The sequence below is a fragment of the Zootoca vivipara genome, chromosome 1, assembly GCF_965207765.1.
Source record: "Zootoca vivipara chromosome 1, rZooViv2.hap1.1, whole genome shotgun sequence".
Classification (NCBI taxonomy): Eukaryota; Metazoa; Chordata; class Lepidosauria; order Squamata; family Lacertidae; genus Zootoca; species Zootoca vivipara.
This window is the reverse complement of record NC_142582.1, coordinates 17,712,711-17,739,883: the sequence shown is the minus strand read 5'-3', so window position 1 is coordinate 17,739,883 and position 27,173 is coordinate 17,712,711. Positions and strand designations below refer to the sequence as shown.

The 27,173-nt window shown below is 44.4% G+C and overlaps 1 protein-coding gene across 6 annotated transcripts in view; it reads right to left on the bottom strand.

The window, feature by feature from the left end:
* Positions 1-27,173, bottom strand: part of MYO3B (myosin IIIB) — a 270,696-nt gene that overhangs the window by 34,476 nt on the left and 209,047 nt on the right. For all 6 annotated transcript variants that reach the window (XR_015946782.1, XM_060281215.2, XM_088656684.1 and 3 more), the window contains 2 exons: positions 22,256-22,319; positions 20,729-20,864 (listed from right to left, as the gene is read on the bottom strand). Coding sequence is in view for 5 of the 6 variants with exons in the window: in XM_060281215.2 (XP_060137198.1) it covers positions 20,729-20,864; positions 22,256-22,319 (200 nt within the window). In the remaining variant the exon portion in view is untranslated. The remainder of the gene's footprint in view (positions 1-20,728; positions 20,865-22,255; positions 22,320-27,173) is intronic.

Here is a 27,173-nt window from a genome sequence, read left to right as displayed (position 1 = left end):
TCCAACAAAGATAAAAAAATACATTAAAACACCAGTCATTAAAAACTTCCCTAAACAGGGCTGCCTTCATAAAAGACAGACTCACTTTCCAACGACCAGTTGTAAATGCCCTCAGTGCAACATGATGGCCTGACCCTGCATCCTCTGCCAGGGGCGGAGGAAGGGTGTGTGGTGGGTGCGGGCTGCCCCGGGTGTCACCACTGAGGGGGGTGACAAAATGTCGGGTGACACTAACCGCGGGGCATGCAGTGCACCCGAACCACATGTCTCTCCTGGGAGAGACGCAGTGGCTTGGGCGCGCGCAGGCTCCACGCTGCCGAAACAGTCTGCCCGCCACCTCCCCCACAGCTGTAGGGCGGCTGAGTGGGATGAGGCAGGCAGACTCTGGAGGCCCTGTGGTGCACCCCGCCCCTGGGCACGCCACCCCAGGTGCCCGAGCGGCTTCCTCCGCCGCTGTACTCTGCATATCTGGCTAACAAGCAGGGCGCATGGGGGATAAAACTATTTCATCTTATACATCAGTGTTCCCCAACCTTGGGCCTCCAGCTGTTTTTGGACTACAGTTCCCATCATCCCTGACCACTGGTCTTGCTAGCTAGGGATGATGGGAGTTGTAGTCCAACATCAGCTGGAGGCCCAAGGTTGGGGAACACTGCTATACATGGCTTGGGAAGGAATGAAGGGTTAAATATCACGTGTAAAGTTTCTTGTTAAAAAAAAGAAGCAGCAAAATTTCATAGCATTCAAGAGTTTATTTGTTGAGAATAATATGGAATAGACATCTGGCTTTATTTCTCACCATCATTCATTCCCACTGGCGTAATTAATAAAAGTTATGCATAAATCACAGGGAGATCATTAAATCCACTTGCTCACACTGTTAAATAATTGCCAAATGCACACAGCACATAAAAAAAACGTAGCCCATGTATGTGCTGACTTGAAGATTTAAGAACGCTCGAGGATTTAGTTTCTCCTTTGAGTGCTACACCCAGTTCCTCAGAGGTTGGTTTTCTCGTGCGGCCAGCCATGTAGAAAGAGAACCAGTTATTGAGATCTGTTCTGGCTGCCCTGGAAGCAGGGAAGGCACGCTGCTTTATTTTCAAAAACTGTTTCACAATCTCGAGGGGTACCCTTAAAAAGTATAAATCACAGGTAGATTAAGCCAGAAATGGCAGGCGGAAAGATGACCTGGGAAAGAAAGCTTCTGAAAGAAAGGATAATAATGTTTGTTTTTTAAAGGCAGCAACTCTGGAAACTGAGAGCCAGCAGGTGAGAAGATGAAGATGATGAAAGTTGTCAAGGAAGCTGTAGTTAAGAAACTACCAATTGTATAACTAACTTTGGAAAGTTCTCAGTGAAGAAAATGACTCTCTTGTCAGGCCAGAATGCTGTGTCCTCAGTTAAGAAGGTTGGAGTCACAACTTTATTGTTCACATTTCAATTGCCTGTGGCTACTAGCTTGCAAGTCCTCAGCTTTCCTTCCTTCCTTCCTTCCTTCCTTCCTTCCTTCCTTCCTTCCTTCCTTCCTTCCTTCCTTCCTTCCTATTTACTCTTTCTTCAAAAATATGGAAACAAGGAACAGATGAGCAACTTAGTAGAGCCAGTGTGCAAAGAATCGGGATTCAAATCCCTACTCAGCCACAAAACTCATTGGATAAACTTGAGCCTATATCTCAGCCTAAAACTACCTAGCAGGGCTCTTGTGAGAATAAACATTTATCCTCCCTCTTCCTGGTCTGGAAAATTGCTGAGCTACAACTATGCTTACATCTTTTAGTTTTGTTGTTTTTAAATTGCATACTTTATATTATTATTATTATTTTAAATGTTTATCACTACTCTTTTATACAGCACCTTCAAACAAACAAACAAACAAACAAACAAACAAACAAGCAAACCAAGCAGACTGAAGTGCCACTATTAGACACCAAAGCATAAAATCCTGCATTTTTAATGGCACAAAAAATTGAGATAAGATGCTGGGAAAGGGTGTCCTCAACGGAATCTGTTGCCCTAAGCCTCTGCTTCATGTTGCTGCATGTTGAGGCCGACCCCAGCCACTCGAACTAGACTCCTCTCCAAGGAGAATAGAGAATGTTGCACAATACCCTCAATATATTGTGTATATATAATGTAGCATAGACATTTCTGGAAGGTAACTATCCTAATATAATTCAATATACAATGGCTTGGCTCCTGTGAACTGTGGGAGGAAGGTCCCAGAAAGCTAATTTCCTGTCCTTCTCTTTGGAGAGAGGGAGAAATAACCCCAACCAGATAAAGTTACCTGCATGAGAGGGCAGGGGTTACAGGGGGTGGGGACTAGGACGCGGGTGGCGCTGTGGTCTAAACCAGTGGTCCTCAACCTTGGGCCTCCAGATGTTTTGAGACTACAATTCCCATCATCCCTGACCACTGGTCCTGCTAGCTAGGGATCATGGGAGTTGTAGGCCAAAAACATCTGGAGGCCCAAGGTTGAGGACCACTGGTCTAAACCACTGAGCCTCTTGGGCTTGCCGATCAGAAGATCAGCGGTTCGAATCCCCGCGATGGGGTGAGCTCCCATTGCTCTGTCCCAGCTCCTGCCAACCTAGCAGTTCAAAAGCATGCCAGTGCAAGTAGATAAATAGGTACCATCGCAGCAGGAAGGTAAACAGCATTTCCGTGTGCTCTGGTTCCTGTCATGGTGTCCTGTTGCGCCAGAAGCGGTTTAGTCCTGCTGGCCACATGACCCAGAAAGATGTCTGCGGACAAACGCCAGCTCCCTCAGCCTGAAAGCGAGATGAGCACCACAACCCCATAGTCGCCTTTGACTGGACTACTGTCCAAGGGTCCTTTACCTTTTTATCTTTTACCAGGGGGTGAGGTAATCCCATGTTACAAGCCTACTTTGACTCAGAGTCCCCAGGTCCCAAGCCAAGACCTTAATGGAGACCCATGCGATCCCTAAAATCCAATAAGCAGAGAGGGCCAGACAGCAAATATGGCTACTACAGGTCTCGGGTGTGTGGTCGGGGCCAAACTGCCATGATTGTATTCACTCCTGGTGGATTTCCATATTCTGTGTTTTGACCCGTTGTGCTAGGTATGGTGTTTCCAACCATGCAGAAAGGGGGATGCACAAAGCATGGTAAATAATGCTTCCCTCCATTTTTTGTTTTGTTTTACGTTGAGTTTCTTGCTGGAATACCGAAGGAAGGCAGAGAGACTGCTGTTTTGCTGATGTAAGCAGAAATGTGACGGGAGAAAAGGCTTGGCCTTCTCACATGTTGGTGGTTGTGCATTTCTGAATATATAGCAAGCATGGGGGTGGGGGTGGGGGTGGATGAGATGTTGTGAAACTGCTCATGCCTGCCAAGTTCCTCTCTGAAAAATAAGGGACAGGACCGGAAGTAGCATACCGGAAGTAGCGCTGCCGCCATTTTGGAACTGGGCGGAGCATGCTCAGAAGTGACTTTTGATGCTGCTGTGCCCAGTTCCAAAATGGCCGCCACACCAGAAGTCGCGCTGCAGCCATTTTGGAACTGGGCAGAGCAGCATCAAAAGTCGCTTCTGAGCATGCTCCGCCCAGTTCCAAAATGGCCGTCGCGCCAGAATAAACCGGGGAAAAACAAAAAAATCTGTTTTTTCCGGCTGGGGACAGCTGGAAAAACAGGGGTTTCCCGGGGAATACAGGAGACTTGGCAGCTATGGAAACTGCTCCTCTCAGACAACTTGTCGCTTGCCAGTGCAAGGAGATCTGTCATCACAACAGCCAGACTTTCTCCACAGTCTGTCAGGGTGGAGAAAAGTATTTCCAGTTGAATTCCCAGCAGACTTTCAGTACCTTACATTGAAACATTTGTTTTTCTTGAGACATTGAATAACCCATGCTTACTACAGTTCTACTGTAGTTTGTAGTCATATTGCTTACGCACACTAATACGCATATGTGTGTATGTCTACATCTATTACACACACACACACACACACACACACACACTCACACTTCTATCCCTCAACTTAGCACTGGATATTTTAGAATAGCTTTGGGGCTGGAGAGAAAATCATCCCTTTTCTACATTTAATATTTGGAAATGCTCTAGGGTTTGAGGAAAACATTTTCATTAAAATGTTTGATGTTGTAAAAGTGCTCCAGGGCAGTTAGATTGCTTCAGTCAACATTTCAGAATTGCTTCAGGACTGCAGCAAAGATTTGATGAAGTGTCTCTGTTTTAATTTTTTCCAGCTGGAGAATATGAATATATATATATATATATATATATATATATATATATATATATATATATGCAAAAGAGTTTCATACGAAAAGAAAAGAGAAAAATGAACATAGCGATATTAAGCATCACCCTGTCTGTACCGACCGAAAGGCAGGAAAAACCCCAAGGAATTTTTTCTTATCATTGATTTCTATTGTTATAAGTATTACTGAGGAAATTTCAGGTTTGGGCATGCCCTCTGGAAGAATATGAGAACAGAAATTTGTTTCCAGAGGACATTCCTGGAGAATGTAGGCAGGGATATTCTAAATGCTCCTCCAGCAGTTGGGGCTGCCCTAACTCCTAGACCAGGCTTTGATACCTCAGGGATAACAGGGAACAGGATATGGGTACACTCTCTAGAAGAGGAGACCAGCTTCTGGGGAGGGTAGGAGAAGACCTCTTGGAAGACTGGGAGCTTTAGGTCCTTTTACATTTGTAGGGTTGCCATGTTTTGAAGAGGAAAAAAGAGGACACATTTGCCAATTTCTATTTCTACTTTTAAATAGAGACGCAGGTGGTGCTGTGGTCTAAACCACAGAGCATAGGGCTTGCCGATCAGAAGGTCAGCGGTTCGAATCCCTGTGACGGGGTGAGCTCCCGTTGTTCGGTCCCAGCTCCTGCCAACCTAGCAGTTCGAAAGCACATCAAAGTGCAAGTAGATAAATAGGTACCGCTCTGGCGGGAAGGTAAACAGCGTTTTCGTGCGCTGCTCTGGTTCGCCAGAAGTGGCTTAGTCATGCTGACCACATGACCCAGAAGCTGTACGCTGGCTCCCACGGCCAGTAACACGAGATGAGTGCCGCAACTCCAGAGTCGTCTGCGACTGGACCTAATGGTCAGGGGTCCCTTTACATTTACTTTTAAATATAGATCGCTATGACGACTCTACCCATGAAAAAGAGGACATATCCTGGAAAAAGAGGACATATGGCAAACCCTAACATTTGTGTTTGGACTTTTGTCCTCTCCCATGCATGTTTCTCCTTCATTTCAGCTCATGCTTCTTAGAGAAAGAGTGAAACCTAGGTGTCAGGGAACGATCTGAATCAGAGGATTGGGCAAGGCATTCTCATGCAGATCACCTCTTCTCTGAAGAGAAGCTGTAAGGGAAAGATTCTCCCCCCTTGTCTCCAGCGGTTTCAGAAGCAGGGAGAGACACAGACACCGAGCAGCTTTGGCAGGAGTTACCTAGCTATGAGATAATGGAAACAGAAACAGAAGGGAGGGAACAGCCAGCAGAGACGTCATTAGAGAGTGTGGGGGACCCTCCCTCCCTACGAACTAGGAGGTCGGTCTGTATTAGAGAACAAACAATGCAGAGAGGAGGAGGAACTTCCCGTTGGTGCCCAGGATGTTGCGAGGGATGGAAGGGTAGCCAACTGCTCTCCTTGTGGAGAGATGTGGATTTTTGCTTGCAACCAGATTAAATAAAAAACAACTATAAATTATAAACTGCCCATTAACTCTTGTCTGTAAAGTCACCGAAGAGAGGTGAGGACTCTCCATGCCTGGCACTAGGACTGCCCTTAACTCCCAAAAGCTTGTTTCTGGCAGATTTGCTTGAATCTGCTAGGACACGAGCATCTATGCTTGAAAATGAGTCACTGTCTCTTCTCCTGAGAGTATCTGCTGGGAATCTGTGCTTGCACTTTCAATGGCACAGTCCACTCTACTGCTTCGTTTTCCTGGCACCTCCTTCTGCTGCATGCACAGATCAGGACTATGTTAACTGTGATATGCAATGCGCATGCCACGATTCACAAAAAGGTCTTAAATGAAAGTTGAATGGGAAGAGGTTAAGAGGGAGCTTGAAGTGGGTGGTGGGTGGGGTGGAAGAATCAACCTAAAGTGGAGGGAGGGAGGAAAATAAGTATCCTAGCAAGGGTACAGCAACCGACTTAATTATTTACATCAGTTTAACTTATATTATTGATACTTTATAATGTACTGTGGTTTGGGCACTGTTTGAGATCCAAACTTCTGTTTTGGATTAAATTTGTTAATTTTGTGGAACTCTCAACAAGTAGCATGCATTTTTGTAAAAAAAAACAAAAAACACCCAGATGTTAAGATTTTAATCAACTTATTTGTATTATCTGTGCAAGACTTTTTTTAAAAAAATGGAACGTGTATTTCCTTTAATTAGTATTTGATACAGTATTAATATTCCTATTTATCTTTTATATGCCATATGGATTAAATTCTCATTACTTTTGATCTTAGTACTTTTAAAATATGTAAATCAGGAGGCATCCTCTTTAAAAGCAATATTTGCTTACCCCATCCATTATTGCCTTGGGCTACAGTAAAATATTTGAATTCTAAAATTCCAGAGTTTCACAGAAAACCCAGATAGACAAGCACTCATACGACTCATCTACACAAACAACTAGCAGGGTATTGTTATGAGTATGGAGGCGGGGGCCAAATCCCCCTAAATGTGTTATGAGTTTGTGACAGCTCCTCCCCATAATTCTTGGATTTAGTAAAAGTGAAGAATTAAGTAGGTTTTGATTAAGGTAAAAGGTAAAGGACCCTTGGGCGGTTAAGTTAAAGGTGACTATGGGGTTGCGGCACTCATCTTGCTTTCAGGGCAAGGGTGCCAGCGTTTGTCCACAGGCAGCTTTCCGAGTCATGTGGCCAGCAGGACTAAACCGCTTCTGGTGCAACGGGACACCGTGATGGAAACCAAAGCACACGGAAACACCATTTACCTTCCTGCCGCAGTGGTACCTGTTTATCTACTTGCACTGTTGTGCTTCCGAACTGCTAGGTTGGCAGGAGCTGGGACAGTGCAATGGGAGCTCACCCCATCGCGGGGATTCGAACCGCTGATCTTCTGATCGGCAAGCCCAAGAGGCTCAGTGGTTTAGACCACAGCGCCACCCGCTCTCAGGGTTTGATTGCATTGTGTCAAACACGGAAATTCCTGGATTTAGCTTACACAATTGAACCTGGCTAGCTTGGCAGGGCCAGCTGAGTGCAAGCCACTAAGGAATAAAACTGAATACAGTAAATGGTCCATAAATGGAAACCATCACCTGGGCACAGTATCATAGGAAGGATGGGCACACGGGCGTCATGGGGGCTGCAGGGTGTAGGAGCCACTGTCCCTCACAGATGCCCTTCTTTGATAGTGCTATCTCCCAAGAAAAGCTGTTCCCAAAAGAACTTCGGGCGATCTCTCTGCCCCAGGTGCCAGTAGGGGTTGCTACTCCGGTGCCAGGTCAGAAGACCCCTTGCCAATTGACAGAGGCTTCCTAGGTTACGGGGGCAGGGGCAGAGGAAAGGGTGTGTGGTGGGAGCAGTCTGCCCCAGGTGTCACCACTGAGGGGGGTGACAAAATGACAGGTGCCACTTACCACATGCGCGAAGCGCGCAGATGACTCCTGCGCATGCGCGAAGTGGTGAACCCGGAAGTAAACACTTCCGGGTTTGCCGCGTTTGTAACCTGAAGAAACGCAACATGAAGCAAACACAACTCAAGGTATGACTGTATTTGTATCCTGCCCTCCCCAGCCGAGACTGGGCTGAGGGTGGCTAACATCAAATATATAACATTGGTATAAAATCAAACAATAATTAAATTACCTCCTAAAAACAAGTCAGGATCAAATTAAAATCTAATTAGATGGCTTTTCGCAGGATCAGGGTTGGGAACAGTAAAGTAGGGTTGGGAAATAGTAAATTCCCAATAGTAAAAGTAATATACTTCTTCTTAATTATATTTCATTATTAATATACTTCTTCTTAATTGTATTTCAGATACCTATTAGGTCCATAAATTACCATATAGCATATATTCAACAGAAAAAACAGCGAGAATTTTGTTGTTGACAAAGGACAGCTGGGCATATAAAGGGCCCCAGTAGCTTAGGGCCTCATCAAACCTAAATCTGGCCCTGAATACAACAGAACACCAGAAATCAACAAATCCTGTGAAACACAACCTGTGTCAGTACAAAAATGGCATTTCAATCCGTTGAAAGTCTTTCTATAAAACCACTTCTTCACCAAGCACCTGAATGAATAAAATCAAGGGAGGGGGTGATCTGAAACACACCTTGTTTGCCCTTCCCTCTCTTTCTCAATGTTCAACCAAGCTTCCACTCAGATGGTGGGATAAGACATATATCATAAACACAGGTGCAATAAGCCACTCAGCTGTCACATGTGAGCTCTTAGGGCCAAGCTAGACAACCTGTTAGCTCCATTCTCATGCGATCTTTATACTGCTCCGCTGCAGTGTACACTAGTTTGACTGCCCTTTCCCTCCGGCTTTTAAAAAAAGTTTGGCTCAAGGAATGATCATGCCCTTTGCATTGATTTATGAAATATTGTTAGTAATTGTGAAGCAGATAATTCAGGACTGGGTTTGCAGAATCTTTACTGCATTATAATTTTATAAAGATTAATTACCTTTCAGAATACATTTAATATATTATCTATACAGGTGCCGTCTTCTAGCAATGCACAACTCTCAACATAGGCCAGGCTATCAATGGGCTATTATCATTCTTTTTCACAGCTGTGTGTGATTATAGATTCACCGATGAGTGAAATTCTATATATAGCAATTAATTCAGGACAGCTGAGAGTAAGGTTGGCAACATGCATAATAGCTCGGAATAAAGGGTGTCTAATAGTTCAGAATATGCCACAAATTTGCTTTGTGAACACAGTACTTGCAAAAACTTCCTTACGTATTAGTGGAAACACCTTGGAGGTTTTATTTACAGTTAGGCGGTATGCAAAATTTGATAAATAAATGAATAAATCGAAACAAAAGGATGAACATGAGTTTTACAAACTTGTGGCCTTCAGGCTACAGGAAGTGTATTTGGGACTAAATTTCTGCGTTTATTTTAGTTATTTATTCTGTAAAATTTGTATAGCACTTTGTAAAAAAATCATCAAAGAAGTTTAAAAAAAGAATAAATGAACAACACTATCTATAAAAACAGTTAAAAACAGCTATTTAAAACATTCAAGTGATAATTAAAATCAGCAATAAGCTGAAAACAGAATAAAATACAGTGGTACCTCGCAAGACGAACGCCTCGCGCAACGGAAACGCCTCCCCACCGTTGTGCGCCCGCTTCACCCCTTTCCCTCAGAGCGGAGTCTCGGCTTGGCTGGCTCGGGCCTTAGCGGCGGCGGAAATAATTCCGGTGAGCGCCGGGGCTGTGAGGGAGGCAGGTGGGCTTCTCTTCCTCTCTTGGGTGCCTTAAAATGGCCATGGAGCGGAAGAGCCTTAAAGCGGCCGTGGCGCTTGGGGGCAATGTGGCTGCTGTGGCTGCTCCTGGCTCGGCGGGTGAGTCGGCGGGAAAGAGCTCCGGCTCCCAAGGCGAGCTGGGGGAGGGGAAGTGAGCGCGCCGCGGGGATGGACCTGCAGGAACCCCAGAGGGAAGCGGCTTATTTTTGCCCATAGGAACACATTACAGTAATTAAATTTCAATGCATTCCTATGGGAAACCGCGCTTCGCAAGACGAAATTTTCGCAATACGAAACGACTCACGGAACGAATTAATTCCGTCTTGCGAGGTACCACTGTACATGTGAATGCCTCATATATCTGTAGATACACACTCTACATATCTGGGTAGGCTTGTCTTAAGAAAAAGGTATTTAGCAGGCAGTGTACAGAGAAGGTGGCCGAGTTAAAAGATCAGGGAATCATGTTTGATATTGATTCTAATAAAACTTTAATATAATCCCTATGGCAGTTCATTTGGTCATGAGATTTCTAAACTTGAAAAAAATTTTTAGTTTAGTTTGCTGTTTGTACCCAAATAAATAGTTGCACTTACAGGGTGACGGCAAATGGAAAAAAGGGGAGGTTATGGTGCCACCCACATGTTTTAAAACGAGCCTCCTCTGGTGATCCTTAAACTTAGCAAAGGCTTTTCTAATATTGATTACGCTGGCAAATTTCCCTCAGCTGTAATAGTAACCCTAACTATTATTGACTCACCAGCCTGCCTGCTCTGGCTACCTGGGTGACCTCTGAAATTTATGCTAGATTTTTGCTTCACAAACTAGAGGTTTGTATTGGTTCCCAGAGGTAAAAGTACCATTGACAGATAATAAGCATCATTTTCCATTATGTCATATTATAACTAAATATATTCATAACCCCAAACAACAGCTCTATAAGGGTTTTTTCCCCACACCTTGCCCATAGCCTCTGGCAGTATCAACAGGAAACAGCTGTGTACATTTGTGTGTTTAGGTAGCTGATCTAGTTTGGCTAAATGTTTAGGTAGCTGATCTAGTTTGGCTAAATGTTTTGAGGAGTGGTCTTTGGCTAGCCGAAATCTGCCTTTTATTATGACTCTCCACTTTGTTCTAGGGACTTCTACCTGTGCTTTTCGTTTGCCACAAAAGTCAATCATGTATATCGTAGGCATCCTCCAAATTTATAAATACTGTACAGTGATTTGAACCAAGTTGTTGCATTTGTTGGCTTTAAGAGAACATAAAGAGAAAATATTCTACAAATGGAAGATTGGGAGACAAATATGAAAACGCCAGTCTCTTATCTCTAATCATAAAGGAGCATGATTAAAGGAAGCTCAGATCTAAGGTGACTTGGCAGACAAAGAGAGCACAGATAAAAACCATCCTGCAATTTTAATAATTTCTGCAGCGATACACAAGCTTAGGAGAGAAGTGAAGAGAAATTAATTGGGGAGGTACAATATTTCCGTGAGGGGACCGTCAGAGACATATGCAGCTGTTCTGGAGTACTCACAGCAGTAGCTAAGCACTGGCAGAAAAGCTGTCAGAGGGATTCACAGAGGATATTTAGGAAAACTTTGAGCAATAATAACAGCACAGCGAGGTACAGTACGATAAAAAGCTTAGCCCATCAACAAAGACGTGGTAAAGAAAAAGAAGTACTTAGTCAAAGGCTCCATGTCAGGGATAGAAAATGAGAGAGAGTAGTGGGGGGGGGGAGGGAACCCCACATAGACTGGAAACTGGTTAGAAACAAATTGCTAGCTACTTTGATTTCAAATGTGAAAAAGCATTTCTTTGCTACAATATTTTATGCATAATTGCTGCGCAAGTCTTTCCGAACCTTTTAGTCTTTCTTTTTAACTCCACGATAATTAAATCTAATATTAAAAAGCACAATGCTTTCCCCCACTCTCCACCCCAAACCCCAAGGTTCAATTATAGTTCTGCATGTTTTACCATCACTAGAAGACCAAAAGGGATTTTGTGTGTGTGTGAAGTAGGCAATGATGATATGCAAATAGTACACAAATAGTGTTGTGTAGTGTATGTATGCAACATTATGTAACTTAACAATGACAAAGCTGCCATTCAAGATAGTTCTTTCTTTGTCCTTCATTTATTTATATCTTGCCTTTCAAAAACATTTAAAGCCATCCAATTATGTTGGGGGTTAAGTGGCTCAAATTTGACTTTGGGGGAAAAAATCCACTCTGACGCTAATGGATCATAATCAGTTACGCCTGAGGGAATCAACTTATCTGTCAAGTTATTAGCTGGATCCTCACAATACCCAACCTCTCCTCCCTTGTTTTGACATGAATTTGGGAATCCAGGTGACTAGAGATGAAAGGCACAAATAGCTGCTTAGGTTTCCCAAAGCACCCTGATATAAAGTTAAATATCTGCGACAGAGAGTGATAACCACGAAATGTGAAAAGCAGGGGGAGGTGAGAAGGAGATTGCACTGCGACTTCTGTAGCTATGGGGAAAGATGTGGATTTTCAGTAGAAACAGTTCAGTCTAATTCACGTAGTTCTGCATAGACTGTACACCTCTTTCTGATTTCCCATCTTCGAATCCTCACCAAAGGATTCGGCCATTAACCAGTTCTTATCAATACTGACAACTGGACATTTCCCCTGAGAAGTAGTACACATTACCAGTCTGAAATGAAACCCACAGCTTAGACCTAAAAATCGGTTATGCACATGATGTTGTTGGCATTGTCTCTTAACAGACAGTGGCGTGCACCTCTGACAGTGAAGTCAAACCGCTGTGTTAAGCAGCACCTAAGTGACCTCCCTGGGTCACAAACTTCGACGGTGTATATAGAGGCCCTGGGCTGCCCAGATGACAAGACTCTTAGCCTTGCTGATGTGGTTCAAAGGAAAGCAGAGAATATGTTTGACACCAGCTTGGCTGCAGGAGTTGCTGGAGGGAGGCGTAAAAGGCACCATCCAACCGTCTTAGGGACTCCACTCTGGATTTGTGTCATTGACTCCCTAGCCTTTTCTTCCCCTGAAGATATCCCACAAGGCAGCAGAGGTTTAGGATCAGAATTTTCCTCCTAGATCAGGCATCCCCAAACTGCGGCCCTCCAGATGTTTTGGCCTACAACTCCCATGATCCCTAGCTAACAGGACCAGTGGTCAGGGAAGATGGGAATTGTAGTCCAAAACATCTGGAGGGCCGAAGTTTGGGGATGCCTGTCCTAGATGGTCTACTTTCTTTGGTTGAGGAGCCCCATCTGACCCTCCCTTCTTTCTACATCACGTGCAGAAACTACCTTCTTGACCATTGGATCCACTATTGGTTTTGTATGCTCAATCTATTGGAACCTGTCTTACCGGTAGCATGCAAGGGAAATTCCCAGCTCACCAAGGCTTTGAGACTCATCAGCTACCCTCACTTGGTTTAGCCTGCCAGCCGAATAGTTTTTGGAAACAGAGCTGTGTTCTTGTTCCTGTAGTTGGAATGTGAATGTTTGGTGATGGGCAACAATCCTTTGTTGATTAGCTAGGCGAATCATATGAAAATTGATTCCTCCCCCTTTTTTGGGCAAGTCGTGTAGCTAAGACGGATAGAATGTTGTTGTTTTACTTGCGCATTATTATTATTAAGACTATGCTTGACCCTCACCCAAACTGAACGAAGGGATATGATATATGCAGTGCAAAAGACAACTTATCCACAAAGTGGAGAGGGCTGTGCGTTCAGCAGCACTTTTATTGAATGCTCCAAGAAAAGTATTTCTGTTTTTGGTGTGTCACAGCTGCTAATCCTTCGGTCACAAAAGAGCTAAAGTAAATGATAATAACAATAAACCTTGGGACTTTGCCTTGAGGCTTCCGCTAGACTTGATGCTGAGATGAAATGGACAAGAGGCTTCTCTCCAGACTTCGTCTGTTTTTACCCAGGAAGCTTAAAGTGGTTTTTTGTTTCCATTGATTTGTGTTTGCCTTGAGAATTTCTTGGTTTAACTTCATGAAGACATTGTGGACCACAGGAGTGCACAGACTTCCAGCAATTCATGTGTGTGTGTTTTAAGATTTAAGAAGGGATCATAATATGTAATGGGAAGGTGAGAGAGATTAAAGTTTTACTCTGGACTTACTTCTGAGAGTAGGCATGCATAGGAATCCCTGAAGCAATAAAAGTGTTGATGCCTGATCACATTCAGAGTAATATGAACTCCTCCCATGGACTGAAGAAGACAACTGGAGCATCAGTTGAACAAAGTCTTTGCAAAGAATACTAACAGTGAAATCCTATACTGTATTTGTTTACTCAGAAATAAGCCCCACTGAGTTCAATCTGGCTTATTCCCAGGTAAGTGGCCATAGGATCATAGCAAAAGTCAAGAAAACCAAGCCTTTATGAAGCTTCTCTTTTACAAATGAAATATGAATATACAAATGAAAACTGTTTTGCTTTCTTCTCAAATGAAAGGGGGCCTTTTCACACAACAATTTCTGCAAAAAAGCAAATCTTCTCATTTGTTGTACACAAGCCACAGGTTTTTTCCTTGGTGGTGTTGCACTATTCAAACTCCAATATTTCATCACTGATGGAGATGCAGGTTTATTGCAAACGGTATTTGGAGGTTTTGTGTGTGTCCTGAGTCCCAATTAATCATTGGACATGAATGACACATTTCCTTTCACCATGGTGGACAGATGCAAAAGAGAACAGGGTTCCCAGCACTGTTGGGGAGAAGGGGAAACTTCTGCAGGTGATACAATAGTTTAGCAATATTTTTTTCCCCAGACTGACTGCCAATTTTAAAAGCTAAATATATTGTTCTTAAAGCCATGAGAGGCATGTTACAAGATTTGTTGGAGATTTGTTAAAAATAACCCAGTTAGCAGCATGTTTCACGAGTGACACCATGATGGCTTATTTTGTCTTTAATGCATCACTTCTGAAACGTAATATAGAAAGTAATGCTGAAAACAGATGAGACTCATGTGTAAGATCAAATTCATCGACATCCTGATTTGCATGGATCATTTTAAAGTTTCAGGGAATGTGTGGGAAAGAGCTGGAAGAGATTTACAGCGGAACCAATGTGACTTACTCCAAAGTAAGCATGCATACTGCACAGAGAGAAACTTTCAGCACTGCTCTTTCAGAGGCGAGGCCTGGATCCCTCACAGCAATGTATTTGGAACATTACAATAAGGGGAAGCAGCGAGGGAGAGGAAGCAATTTGGAGTGGACAAGAGGCAGTTATGAAATGGGCCGCCTAGTCACTTAGTCATACAGCCCTTTCCTAGAGCTGCTGTTTGTGGAAAAGGAGCTATCAGGGTGGCTTTGCCTTAATACCTGAAGGAGCGTCTCCACACCCATCGTTCAGCCCAGACATTGAGGTCCAGCTCCGAGGGCATTCTGGTGGTTCCCTCACTGCGGGGAGTGAGGTTACAGGCAGAGGGCCTTCTTGGTAGTGGTGCCCACCTTGTAGAACGCCCTCCCACCAGATGCCAAGGAAATAAACAACTATCTGATTTTTAGAAGACATCTGAAGGCAGCCCTGTTTAGGGAAGTTTTCAATGTTCGATGTTTTATCGTGTTTTTAATAATCTGTTGGGAGCCGCCCAGAGTGGCTGGGGAAACCCAGCCAGATGGGTGGGGTATAAATAATAAATTATTATTATTATCATTTTATTATTATTATAATTTTCTGTGAGTAAATGTGAAATTGAGTCCGCAATCCCATGTACTTTCTTGTAAGATGACCAGATGAAACAGAGGGTGCGACTCCTGTATCTTTAACAGATATGCAGAAGAGGGAATTCCAGGACGTGTGGTTTGCATGACAAGTTCCATCTGCTGAAATCCCCTCTTCTACACAACTATTAAAAGGTACATGAGCCTTGTCCTCTTTTCATAGAATCACTGAATTGTAGAGTTGGAAGGGGTCACAAGGGTCATCTCTATGAGTAGGCAAACTAAGGCCCCAAGGCCGGATCCGGTCAAATCGCCTTCTAAATCCGGCCCGTGGGTGGTCCGGGAATCAGTGTGTTTTTACATGAGTAAAATGTGTCCTTTTACTTAAAATGCATCTCTGGGTTATTTGTGGGGCATAGGAATTCGTTTATTTCTCCCCCCCCCCAAAAAAATATAGTCTGGCCCCCCACAAGGTCTGAGGAACAGTGGACCGGCCCCCTGCTGAAGAAGTTTGCTGACCCCTGATCTAGTCCAACCCCCTGCAATGCAGGAAACATTTGCCCAACGTGGGGCTCGAACCCACGACTCTGAGATAAAGGGTCTCGTGCTCTACCAACTGAGCTATCCCATCTAGTCACCTTACTTACTTGTGCAGGACCGGGCTACTTGTATGGCCCATTGAAATGGCTGCCCATTGTATACCCTTATGTTCTAAATTTATTCCAAGAATAAACTGCATTGCATTTGCCATTTCATTTTAGCTCAAGCACTGTACACATCAGGCACTTGGAGCAATTCAGGCTCATTGGGGTGTGAAAGCATTTGAATTTTCAGCTGAAGAGCTGCGCTTTCAAAAGCACTGGAATAGGCTATTAGTCTTCAACAGGTTCATATCTTTAACACTTACTCATTTAAGAGTGATTGATAATCACTGCTTCCTTTAAGTGCTTTAAACACATTACCAAGAAAGGCTGTGGTCGCATGCTTGTTCCCGCCACCTACTTATTTCATTGATAGATCAAGTCAATAGTGTAACGGTTTCTTCCTCAAAAACAAAAATAATAATAACTGGCATAGCTGCCAAGTTATCCCCTTTTTTAAGGGATTTTCCCTTATGCTGAATAGGCTTCCTCGCGAGAAAAGGGAAAACTTGGCAGCTATGTAACTGGTGCTCCTTTGAGACAGGAGCTGTCACAAAGCTAGCTTGTATTTGCTTACAATGGACTCTCTATTGCCCCATTTGCAGAATTCTGCCACTTTCACTCAGCATGGGCAATAGTTTGCTCTGGTAATGCATCTGCCATCTTGTTGGGCTACCCAGAGAGAAAGGTATTATTCAGCGTTAAAGAGAAAGCCGGGAGTGTAAAAGTGACATCTCTTACACAGGCTTTGTTGGGGGGCGGGGGTGGAAATGGTTTCATTTAGCAGATTTATTGTTTAATATGGAATTCTTTTATAGTGTTCCAGTGCAATGCACACATCCTCAAAAGTCCTGTTCCATGAATATGTTGTTGTCATTGTTGTTTAGTGGTTTAGTCATCTCCGACTCTTTGTGACCCCATGAACCAGAGCACGCCAGGCCCTCCTGTCTTCCACTGCCTCCCACAGTTTGGTCAAACTCATGTTAGTAGCTTCAAGACACTGTCCAACCATCTTGTCCTCTGTCGTCCCCTTCTCCTAGTGCCCTCAATCTTTCCCAACATCAGGGTCTTTTCCAGGGATTCTTCTCTTCTCATGAGGTGGCCAAAGTATTGGAGCCTCAGCTTCACGATCTGTCCTTCCAGTGAGCACTCAGGGCTGATTTCCTTAAGAATGGATAGGTTTGATCTTCTTGCAGTCCATGGGACTCTCAAGAGTCTCCTCCAGCACCATAATTCAAAAGCATCAGTTCTTCAGCGACCAGCCATCTTCATGGTCCAGCTCTCACTTCCATACATCACTACTGGGGAAACCATAGCTTTAACTATACGGACCTTTGTCGGCAAGGTGATGTCTCTGCTTTTTAAGATGCTGTCTAGGTTTGTCATTGCTTTTCTCCCAAGAAGCAGGCGTCTTTTAATTTTGTGACTGCTGTCACCATCTGCAGTGATCATGGAGCCCAAGAAAGTAAAATCTCTCACTGCCTCCATTTCTTCCCCTTCTATTTGCCAGGAGGTGGAAAATTCTATTCTTGAAGTGGGGACTTAATAAGGTAAAAGTTAAAGGACGCCTGGACAGTTAAGTCCAGTCAAAGGCAACTATGGGGTTGTGGCGCTCATCTCGCTTTCAAAGCAAAGGGAGCTGCTGTTTGTCCACAGACAACTTTCCGGGTCATGTGGCCGGCATGACTAAACTGCTTCTGGTCGAACGGGACACCGTGACGGAAGCCAGAGCAGCACACGGAAACACCGTTTACCTTCCCGCCGCAGTGGTACCTATTTATTTACTTGCATTGGCATGCTTTCAAACTGCTAGGTTAGCAGAGCAATGGGCGCTCACCCTGTCGCGGGGATTCAAACCACCGACCTTCTGATCGGCAAGCCCAAGAGGCTTGGTGGTTTAGACCACAGCGCCATCTGCGTCCCACTATTTACTCAATATATGGGGGACTGAGGTCGTATACACACTTCCCTGGGATTAAACCTCACTGAACACAGTGGGATTTACATTCTGCCTATGGTGCAACCAATATCTTGAATGTTGTCAAAATCTTCCACAGCAACCTTTGTTCTTCTGTCTCCTTCTCCATCCCTTCTCATTAATATTAGATAACATAATTAATGTAACATAATACTGTATGTTTTGTTTTATTACATTTATTTCCTACCTTTCCCCCATGGAGGTCAAGGTGGTACACCTTCCCCATTTTCTCTTCACAACAACCCTGTGAGGTAGGTGAGAGACGGTAACTGGTCCAAGATTACCCATTGGGCTTCACGGCTAAATAACTTGGTCTTCAAGGTACTAGTTTGACACTCTAGCCGCTATACTACCACAACAGTCCCCGTCCCCCCCAAAAATAGGTCTGCCTAAATTTGTGTGGGTTATCTAGTGCTCTGGTCTTGGCAGATAGCTTTATCTGGTTTGCATTTGCATCAGCAAGAACAGCCCTGGAACCTATTTTGATAAAAAGGTGGAATATAAAAATGGCAGCCAAATGGAAAAGAAAAAGAGGGAAGCTGTTCCTGTGTAGAAGAGGGAAATTCTGCCAAATTATTAAAAAACCGGCACGGTGACTCATTGTTTTACTTACTTGTTACATGCAACACACTGCATATAACTTGAAACTTTGTGGGGCTGTTTTGGTGGGTTGAAAACATTTAAATATATGTAGCAAGATGTCAGGAGGAGGCATCAGATCTTAATCTGTGAACTCTGGACTTTGGCTCATTGCTGCAAGTCGTGTTTGTTCCCGTCTTGCTGCAGATTTGATCTCGGACGTATCTGGTGCTGCTGTCATTTAGATCACTGCTAACCTGCTGGGTATAAATGCTAAGTGCCAAGGCAGCCTAGAGCTGTTTGCCTGAGCAGCAGTTTCTCTTGGCTTGGTCTTCTGCTTCTCTGCATGCCCCTCCATGGGCGTACCCAGCGCGGGGCGGGGGGGAGCTGCCCCCCCTAGAAGCAGGGTCGGCGCAGCCATGGGCAAGAGCGGTGCTGCCGGCGGGGCTGGTGGGCAGAGGCGGAGGACAGCCTGGCGGAGTTCGGCGTTCCCGCCCACTGCGCCACGCCCTCCCTCCAACTCCCCGTCACGCCCTCCGGCAAGGCCAAGCATGGCGGGGAACCAGAGAGTGCGACAGGAAGCTGGAGGGCACGGCGCAGCAGGCAGGAATGCCTAACTCACGCTCTGCTGGGCTGTGCTCCGCCTCCGCCCACCAGCCCCGCCGGCAGCACCACTCTCGCCCATGGCTGCACGCTCCGCCGGGGTCCTGGCCATAGTGCACTGGGGGCAGCCTGGCGGGCCAGAGCGAGCACCAGCGCCTCCGACTGCAAAAAGCTTCGCGGTGCCTAGGTGAGACCGGAGTCAGTTTCACCTGGGCTCTGTAGCCCTGCCCACGATCCCACTTTGTGGCCCCTCCCCTCCCGTGCCTTGGCCCCGCCCCTTGCCCCCTAGTTTTGATCCCGGGTACGCCCCTGTGCCCCTCCCTCTCTGAACCAGATGCAGTATCCTGATTCTGCCCCCCTACATGCAAGGCCCTCCTGTTTCTGATTTCTACCCACATTGCAACAGGACTACATCTTCAACTGCAGGCGTTTGGTTTGACCATGGCTGCATCCTCTTGCTCCCACACCGTTATTCTGACCTCAGCTCACTTGTAACAGTTAACTCCATCCCCCAGCTGGTTTTCTGCCATTTCTGTCTTGGCTGCCCATCTTCCCCTCTGCATTGTCCCAGATCTTATTCCACCTCTTCAAAAGCACACCAGTGCAAGTAGAGAAATAGGTATCACTGCAGCGGGAAGGTAAATGGCGTTTCCTTGTGCTCTGGCTTCCGTCACGGTGTCCCGTTGCGCCAGAAGCGGTTTAGTCATGCTGGCCACATGACCCGGAAAGCTGTGTGTTTACAAACAGCGGTTCCCTCGGCCTGAAAGCGAGATGAGCGCCGCAACCCCATAGTCGCCTTTGACTGGACTTAACCATCCAGGGGTTCTTTACCTTTTACCTTACCCACCTGGGCTCGAAGCCCTGATCCAGAAAACACACAAACCTGTAGGTAGCAGACACACACTGAGAACCAGCATGGTATACTGCAGGGGTAGGGAGACTTCAAGAAATGAACAAACGGATTGACACCCAGTTAATGATTTTCTTTTGAGAGTTTTCTTGGATACTATACGAGATCGTTGTTTTTAAAAGTTAAATCAATAAGCTTACTGAACTGTAGGATACCTGGGCCTGGGGTTGTGTGTTTACAGGATACATGAAGTCCAAAGGGCTTTTGTTTGTTTGTGCATTTATTTATAACATGTGATATCCCACCCTTTAGCTCCAACTGGTTCATGATAAAAGCATCAAAAGAAGCAATGGGAATACAGTAAACAACGGAGTGAAAAGGGGAAAAATATATAGCAGCCATACATCAGATGAAAAAAAACTAAACAGACTTTGTAAATGAGAAGGCATTTTGCTGAGAAGTTGCAATATTTGGTATGTCTGCTGGGGAAAGGGCTCCGCAAACATAGCCACCACTGAAAGGGTCCTTTCCCTGGTCATCACACATCTTCCCTAAGAAGGATCTCAACAGAATCCATGACATTCAAGACACTGGATATAAAGTATCCTAAGGCTACATCCGTAAGACACGGCTACAACTGATATGATCAAAGCATGCCTAAAATGCACAGCAACACTAACAATGTAGAGATGATAGACAGAGATAGAGTAGATCCACCGTCATGGTGGGTTTCCATTCCTTGGGTGAAAAGCAAGGGGAAAGATTAAAAGGTAACTGACCCTCTGTTGAATTTGATGGACATTGCCCACCACTGCTGCGACTGAGGATCTTTCACAAAGAACAGGTATTCACAACAATAAAGGGTGTTGGGTTTTATTGGTGTGTTTGAATATGTCTTACCTTGTGTTTCATGCGACCTCAGTGGACAAGACAACTTGTGATCTGTCACTGAGTTGGACTGGCTGGTGGGCTGCAAAGTCTTCATTTGGTCTGAATGTCTTAGGACAATCACTGGTGCCGAAGTGTCAGCTGAACCCTATATTTTTTTTGGGGGGGAGGAAGGGAATGGGAAAGATTGCTTTTAGAAAAAAATACCCAACCACAAATCAATATTTGAGTTCCATTCAAGCAAGAAAACAAAGTGTGTGAATGGATTTGTAAGAATACAGCCTAAACGTCTGGACAGCTTTGTGCAAATGCCCATGGTTATAGATGAGAACCACTTAGGATCTGATCTGCCCAGTTTCAGTTCTGCCGTGGCCTCTGGCATTCCACAATATGTTGTTATCATTATTATTTATTTACTATTTTCTTTTATCTTGCCCTTCCCCTCACGAGAACCCGTGATAGTAAAAAACAACAAAGCTGCAGGGTGGAGAAAACAAAACTAAATCACAGTACAAAGTCAGCCTTAAATTACATTCAAATTACATTTCACAAATGCACAGGGGGTTCGAATTGTAAATCATTCGGATTGTGCTCCAAAGTCCTGTCAGACTCAGAACAAACAGATTTCGAGTTGCCATTTGAATAGTTACAATGTGAGGTGGGTCTCGGTAGGGAAGGAGTTCCATAGCTGGGATACCACCATGGAGAAAATCTTGTCTCATGTGGTGGGATCCTGCCCCCTCACCACCCTCTGGATTTATACATGAGCACACAGCACCTGTATTTGACTGGATTGAGCCCTGTGTGTTTCCTGGCCAACAGTGTTTTTACACCTGCATCTCCGAATGTTTATTTCTTTCCTGCCACCGGTTCACTCCTGTACCCCGGCACAGAGGCAACTAATAATGGCGTATAGTGTATGCTGATTTTCCTCTCAAAGTTAATTTGTATCTTTAGAAGAAGAGGGGGGGAGAAAGCTATAGGAAGGTATTAATCTGCTTAACATTTCTAAGTACATCATCCAAGGGATTTTGTTTTTTTAATCTTACATATGCTCAGCAGAGTTACTGGCAAAAACGGTACATTTTCTTCATTTCATCCTTTCAACATCAAATGGTAAGCAGCAAAAATTGGATCAGACTTCAAAGACTGTGCTGTGCTCCCAGTCACAGAGCGACTCCTCCATTTCACATATTGAATTCAAGCAGGATATCAAAGTGCTACCAAAGAACCTCAGGTCCTTACTAAAAAAGAGGCTCTAACATCTGTAGAAAGTGAAGTGCACAGACAAATCACCTCAGGGAGCAGCTAGCATTTATTCTCAGCAGCAGATTTCCAGCCTTTTGATTCCCTTATTCACTGTACCTCCCTGTCTTTCTACAGAACTAAAGTTCTTAGCAAGCAGCCTTTTGTCTCAAAGACTTCAAAACACCACTAACGGTTTCATGTTCTGATGGTTATGCCAAGCAACCGTGAACACACTTCAGAATTGTAGATGCAGGGGTTTCATGCCATTTTAGAGTCTGAGCTTCATAGTACCTTGCTTGTTTGTTTGTTGAGAAAATCCAGCTCTGTAGGAGAACTTACGCTGTTGCTTTGCTGCCTAAAACACAACAAGAAGTTATAATCATTTTCATCATTTTAATACTACTACTACTATTTGTATCTTAATAATTTTTTTGCAAACGTTATCCACATGTGCCTAGCCCATCAATCATGCTTCCTCATTAGGTAAGCAAATTACTGTTTTATTTTACTTTATTTCATTTCATGGCTCACCTACTGTTCATCAAACAAATGACACCAGGATGGGATACACGAAATCAAACTCACAATACAACAATTGCATTATAAATAAAACCTAGTACAGTGGCACCTTGGTTCTAGAACGTAATCCATTCCAGAAGTCCATTCAACTTCCAAACCAAGGTGCGGCTTCCGATTGGCTGCAGGAGCTTCCAGCACTCAACTAAGCCATTCGAGAACCAAGGTTCCACTGTTTAATTATCAGGGTGTGTATGTATGTGTGTACACACACACACACTTCTGGATTTACTGTTTTAAAATATTAAAAGCTTAATGTATATATCATGATTGTGCATGGAACACATTGTTTAGGGAAGCTTTTAATGTTTAATAGATCATTGTATTTTAATGTCTTGTTGGAAGCCGCCCAGAGTGGCTGGGGAAACCCAGCCAGATGGGTGGGGTATAAATAATAATAATAATAATAATAATAATAATAATAATAATAATAATAATAGCTTTAAAATTAATAAAACAACAGGTCTCCTTCAGTAAAAACATTGGTTAGGATCAATAGCCGTGATAGGCAGGGGAATTGCACATGCAGCCAAAACTTTGTTTGTTTATTTGCATGTCTCTGCTGCCTGTAGAAGAGGCAAGCCACTTTTTAAATTCAATGCACTATGTAGCTTCTCTCTTCAGTAGACAACTGCTAGCTCCCAAACAAGAAAACAAGAAACAAAGCTTTAACTAGGTATGGCATTCTCTCCTCCACATGCTTATCACCTCTTTTGTTACCCTCAACTTGAAATTTTACTGTGTAAACATTCTCACATGCTGGCAACTTCACTGAGGAGGTGGGAAATTCCAGGGAGTTGGCTGGAAAATTCCTGGAGACTTATGGCATCCTTGCCATCTTTTTTTCATTCATGAATATACAAGCAGGGTATATACAAGACAAACAGGTATTCGTAGAGCCCCCTTAGCTCCCTTTTCCAGGCATTTCAAACTAGTAACTCTCAGCTCTCATCTATTTCTGTCTCTCAGCTCAAAAATCCTCACCCCCCCAAAAAAATCATCTCCCTAGATCGCATTAGTGTCTGATTCCCAACACTGCAGTGTGTTGTCCATTTAGGAAACACCCAAAGCCATTAAAGGAACATTAATATGCGAGTTTGTTTTGGTTTTTAAATCAAATTATTATTTTTTGTCAAGCAACTCTAGGCAAAATGGTAAGGACCACAGATCCATTCACAGGAATCTGGCAGCCAAACTTACATCAGTACAGTGGAACCTTGGTTTATGAACACCTTGGTTTACGAAATTTCGGTTTACAAATGCCGCGGACCCACCTGGAACGGATTAATTCACTTTCCATTACTTTCAATGGGAAAGTTCGCTTCAGTTTATGAACGCTTCAGTTTATGAACAGACTTCCGGAACCAATTGTGTTCATAAACCGAGGTACCACTGTATAGATAGATAGATTCTCTCCACAGTCTTTACAACCCTGGACAGCATTGTTTTTCCCCTGGCCGTGCAGCTCCCGAACCACACACACAGACCATAAGTTAATACACTCTCAACAGTACAATGGTAAATGCCATCAACAGGTCCTTTGAGAGATTATTTTTCCGGAGAATTCTCAGAAAAGTATAACCTCTGTTGTGCTCTCTTCATCAGGTCTTTGCTGTTTTCTCCCCAGGTCTCAATTCCATTCCCAGAAATCGAAACACCGAGACCTGTTCCACACACTCCCCCTCGATAATAAGTGGCTGAATATTCAACTTACACTTCCTAAAGTCCACAATACAGTGGAACCTCGGTTTATGAACACAATTGGTTCCGGAAGTCTGTTCATAAACTGAAGCGTTCATAAACTGAAGCGAACTTTTCCATTGAAAGTAATGGAAAGTGGATTAATCTGTTTCAGACGGTCCGCGGAGTACTTAAACCGAAGCGTTCATAAACTGAAGTGAACTTTCCCATTGAAAGTAATGGAAAGTGGATTAATCCGTTCCAGACGGGTCCGCGGAGTACTCAACCTGAAGCGTACTTAACCCGAAGCATGGGTGTAATTGGTTCTGGAAGTCTGTTCATAAACTGAAGCGAACTTTCCCATTGAAAGTAATGGAAAGTGAATCAATCCGTTCCAGATGGGCCCGCGGTGTTCACAAACTGAAAATTCGCAAACCGAGGTGTTCATAAACCGAGGTTCCACTGTAATCTCTTTTGTTTTCTTTAAGTTAAGGAGTAAGTTGTTTTTCATGCAACACTCCCCCAACTGCTCAACTTCCTTCCTATAGGCCACTTCCCCCTCTTCAGCCGTGATTAAACCAACCACCGTTGTATCATCTGCAAACTTAATGGTCTTATTACTGGGGTATTTGGGGCACAGTCAGCTGTATAGAGCGTATATAAAAGCGGGCTCAAAACGCACCCCTGCGGCGTCCCCGTGTCTGGGTGAATTCCCCTCCCAGTGCCATGGGGCATAGTGGTGACTTTCAGCTGGGTGGGTAGGTGGACCCTGCAGCACTTTCAGGAGACGGAGGTGAATGAGGGCTTTTCATTAATTTATCTTTTTTCTCCATTGTTACATTGTTACTTTTTCTGCGAGCAATACCTACGGAATTTGGCATCTCGTAAACACAAATAAAACCAAGTAATAAATAGTAAAAATTAAAGACAAGGGAAAACATGCTGGCACTGTTGCAAGCAACAACTTGGAAATGTGACTGGAACGCCCCATGACAGGGCCGGCCCACCCATGAAGCAAATGTGAGGCGACTGCCTCTGGCAGCAGAGCCCAATGTCAATCTTTCTCCCCCACCCCCACCCCCTGTGCCTAATGTAGATCTTCCCTCACCCCTTCTTCCCTGGAGGGGAGGGGAGCACATTTTGAGACCTGCCTCAGGTTCCAAAATGTCTTGGACCAGCCTTGCCCCATGAGAATGATAACATGCAATGGTGTAGGGAAAACATGGAGCGGGAAGTAAGTCTGAACTTTTTCCAGGGACATTTTTTTTGGGTGCTCCCCCAGCCCCCCATCACATATCCCAGGGTTAAGTCCTGGTCTTGAAAACAGACGGTGGGAGCTGAACCCGATCACATATTTAGTCCTGGGAGAAATGAAACAAAACTTGTTGTGTAACAAGAACACAAGTTATGCTTTCCTAGAAGCCTGGTTTAATTAAGGACAACGATGGAAAGAGCCACAAACCACAAAGAGGCAGTAGTTCCTCTTAAGTACCTATTTCCCAGTGTGTTGGCTTACATAATTTGTGGCTTGTGGCTAAAAGGATTTCACTGCACCTCTGTTTGGCCACTTAATTCATTAAGGCCTCATCCTGTGGCTGCTGAAGTCAATGGGAACATTCATCACCTACAAATGTACCATGCAGGACAGATTCTTGAAATGAATGGGCCACTTGACTGTGACAGGAGTTAGCTGCTCACATAGATCACACCTATGCCTGTCCTTTCCTCCAAAACATTGCAGCTTCTTTTTTTATTGAGAAAAATATTCCACCATCCATATTTGATATGTGGACTTATTATTTCTTTGACTGTCTTCAGCTGTATTATATCCTTCTGAATGTGGTTCGATCATCTGAATTGTGTACTGCACTGGCAGTGTTGATATGCTACTGTTGTGAAGGGACGCAGGTGATGCTGTGGTCTAAACCACTGAGTCTCTTGGGCTTGCTGATCAGAAGGTCCGCGGTTCAAATCCCTGCAATGGGGTGAGCTCCCGTTGCTCTGTCCCAGCTCCTGCCAACCTAGCAGTTTGAAAGCACGCCAGTGCAAGTAGATAAATAGGTACCGTTGTGGCGGGAAGATAAACAGCGTTTCCGTGCACTCTGGTTTCTGTCACAAAGTGGTTTAGTCCTGATGGCAACATGACCTGGAAAGCTGCCTGTGGACAAACCATAGCTGCCAAGTTTTCCCTTTTCTCACGAGGAAGCCTATTCAGCATAAGGGAATTTCCCTGAAAAAAGGGGATAACTTGGCAGCTATGGGACAAACGCCGGCACCCTCAGCCTGAAGCGAGATGAGCACTGCATAGCCACCTTTGAGTGGACTTAAATGTCCAGGAGTCCTTTAACTTTTACCTTTTGCTACTGTTGTGTATGATAGTTTTATTCCGAACAACAGTAATTTAATAGTAAAAGGTAAAGGGACCCCTGACCATTAAGTCCAGTCACGGACGACTCTGGGGCTGCGGCGCGCTTCTCGCTTTACTGGCTGAGGGAGCTGGCGTACAGCTTCCGGGTCATGTGGCCAGCATGACTAAGTCGCTTCTGGCAAACCAGAGCAGCGCACGGAAACGCCGTTTACCTTCCCGTCGGAGTGGTACCTATTTATCTACTTGCACTTTGACGTGCTTTCGAACTGCTAGCTTGGCAGGAGAATTTAAAAGTAGATATACCAAAAGTCGCATCTGACTTGGGGTGTATACATACCATTAGGGCTGGGCGATATCAGCATTTCAACATTACCAGCTAAACATTGCAATATAGTGATACATTTTGATGTTGAAAGAAAGGAGCATCATTTGGCCCCAGCCTCGCGAAGTGAAACCAAACCACCACGGCTCCTGCCGCTCCCAGCAACCAGTGTAGGGAGGAAGGAGGCAGCAGGATGAAGCCTCCATCTCACTCTGGCCCTCAAACTGGTTCTGGACAATGTAATCGATACATCGCCCAGGTCT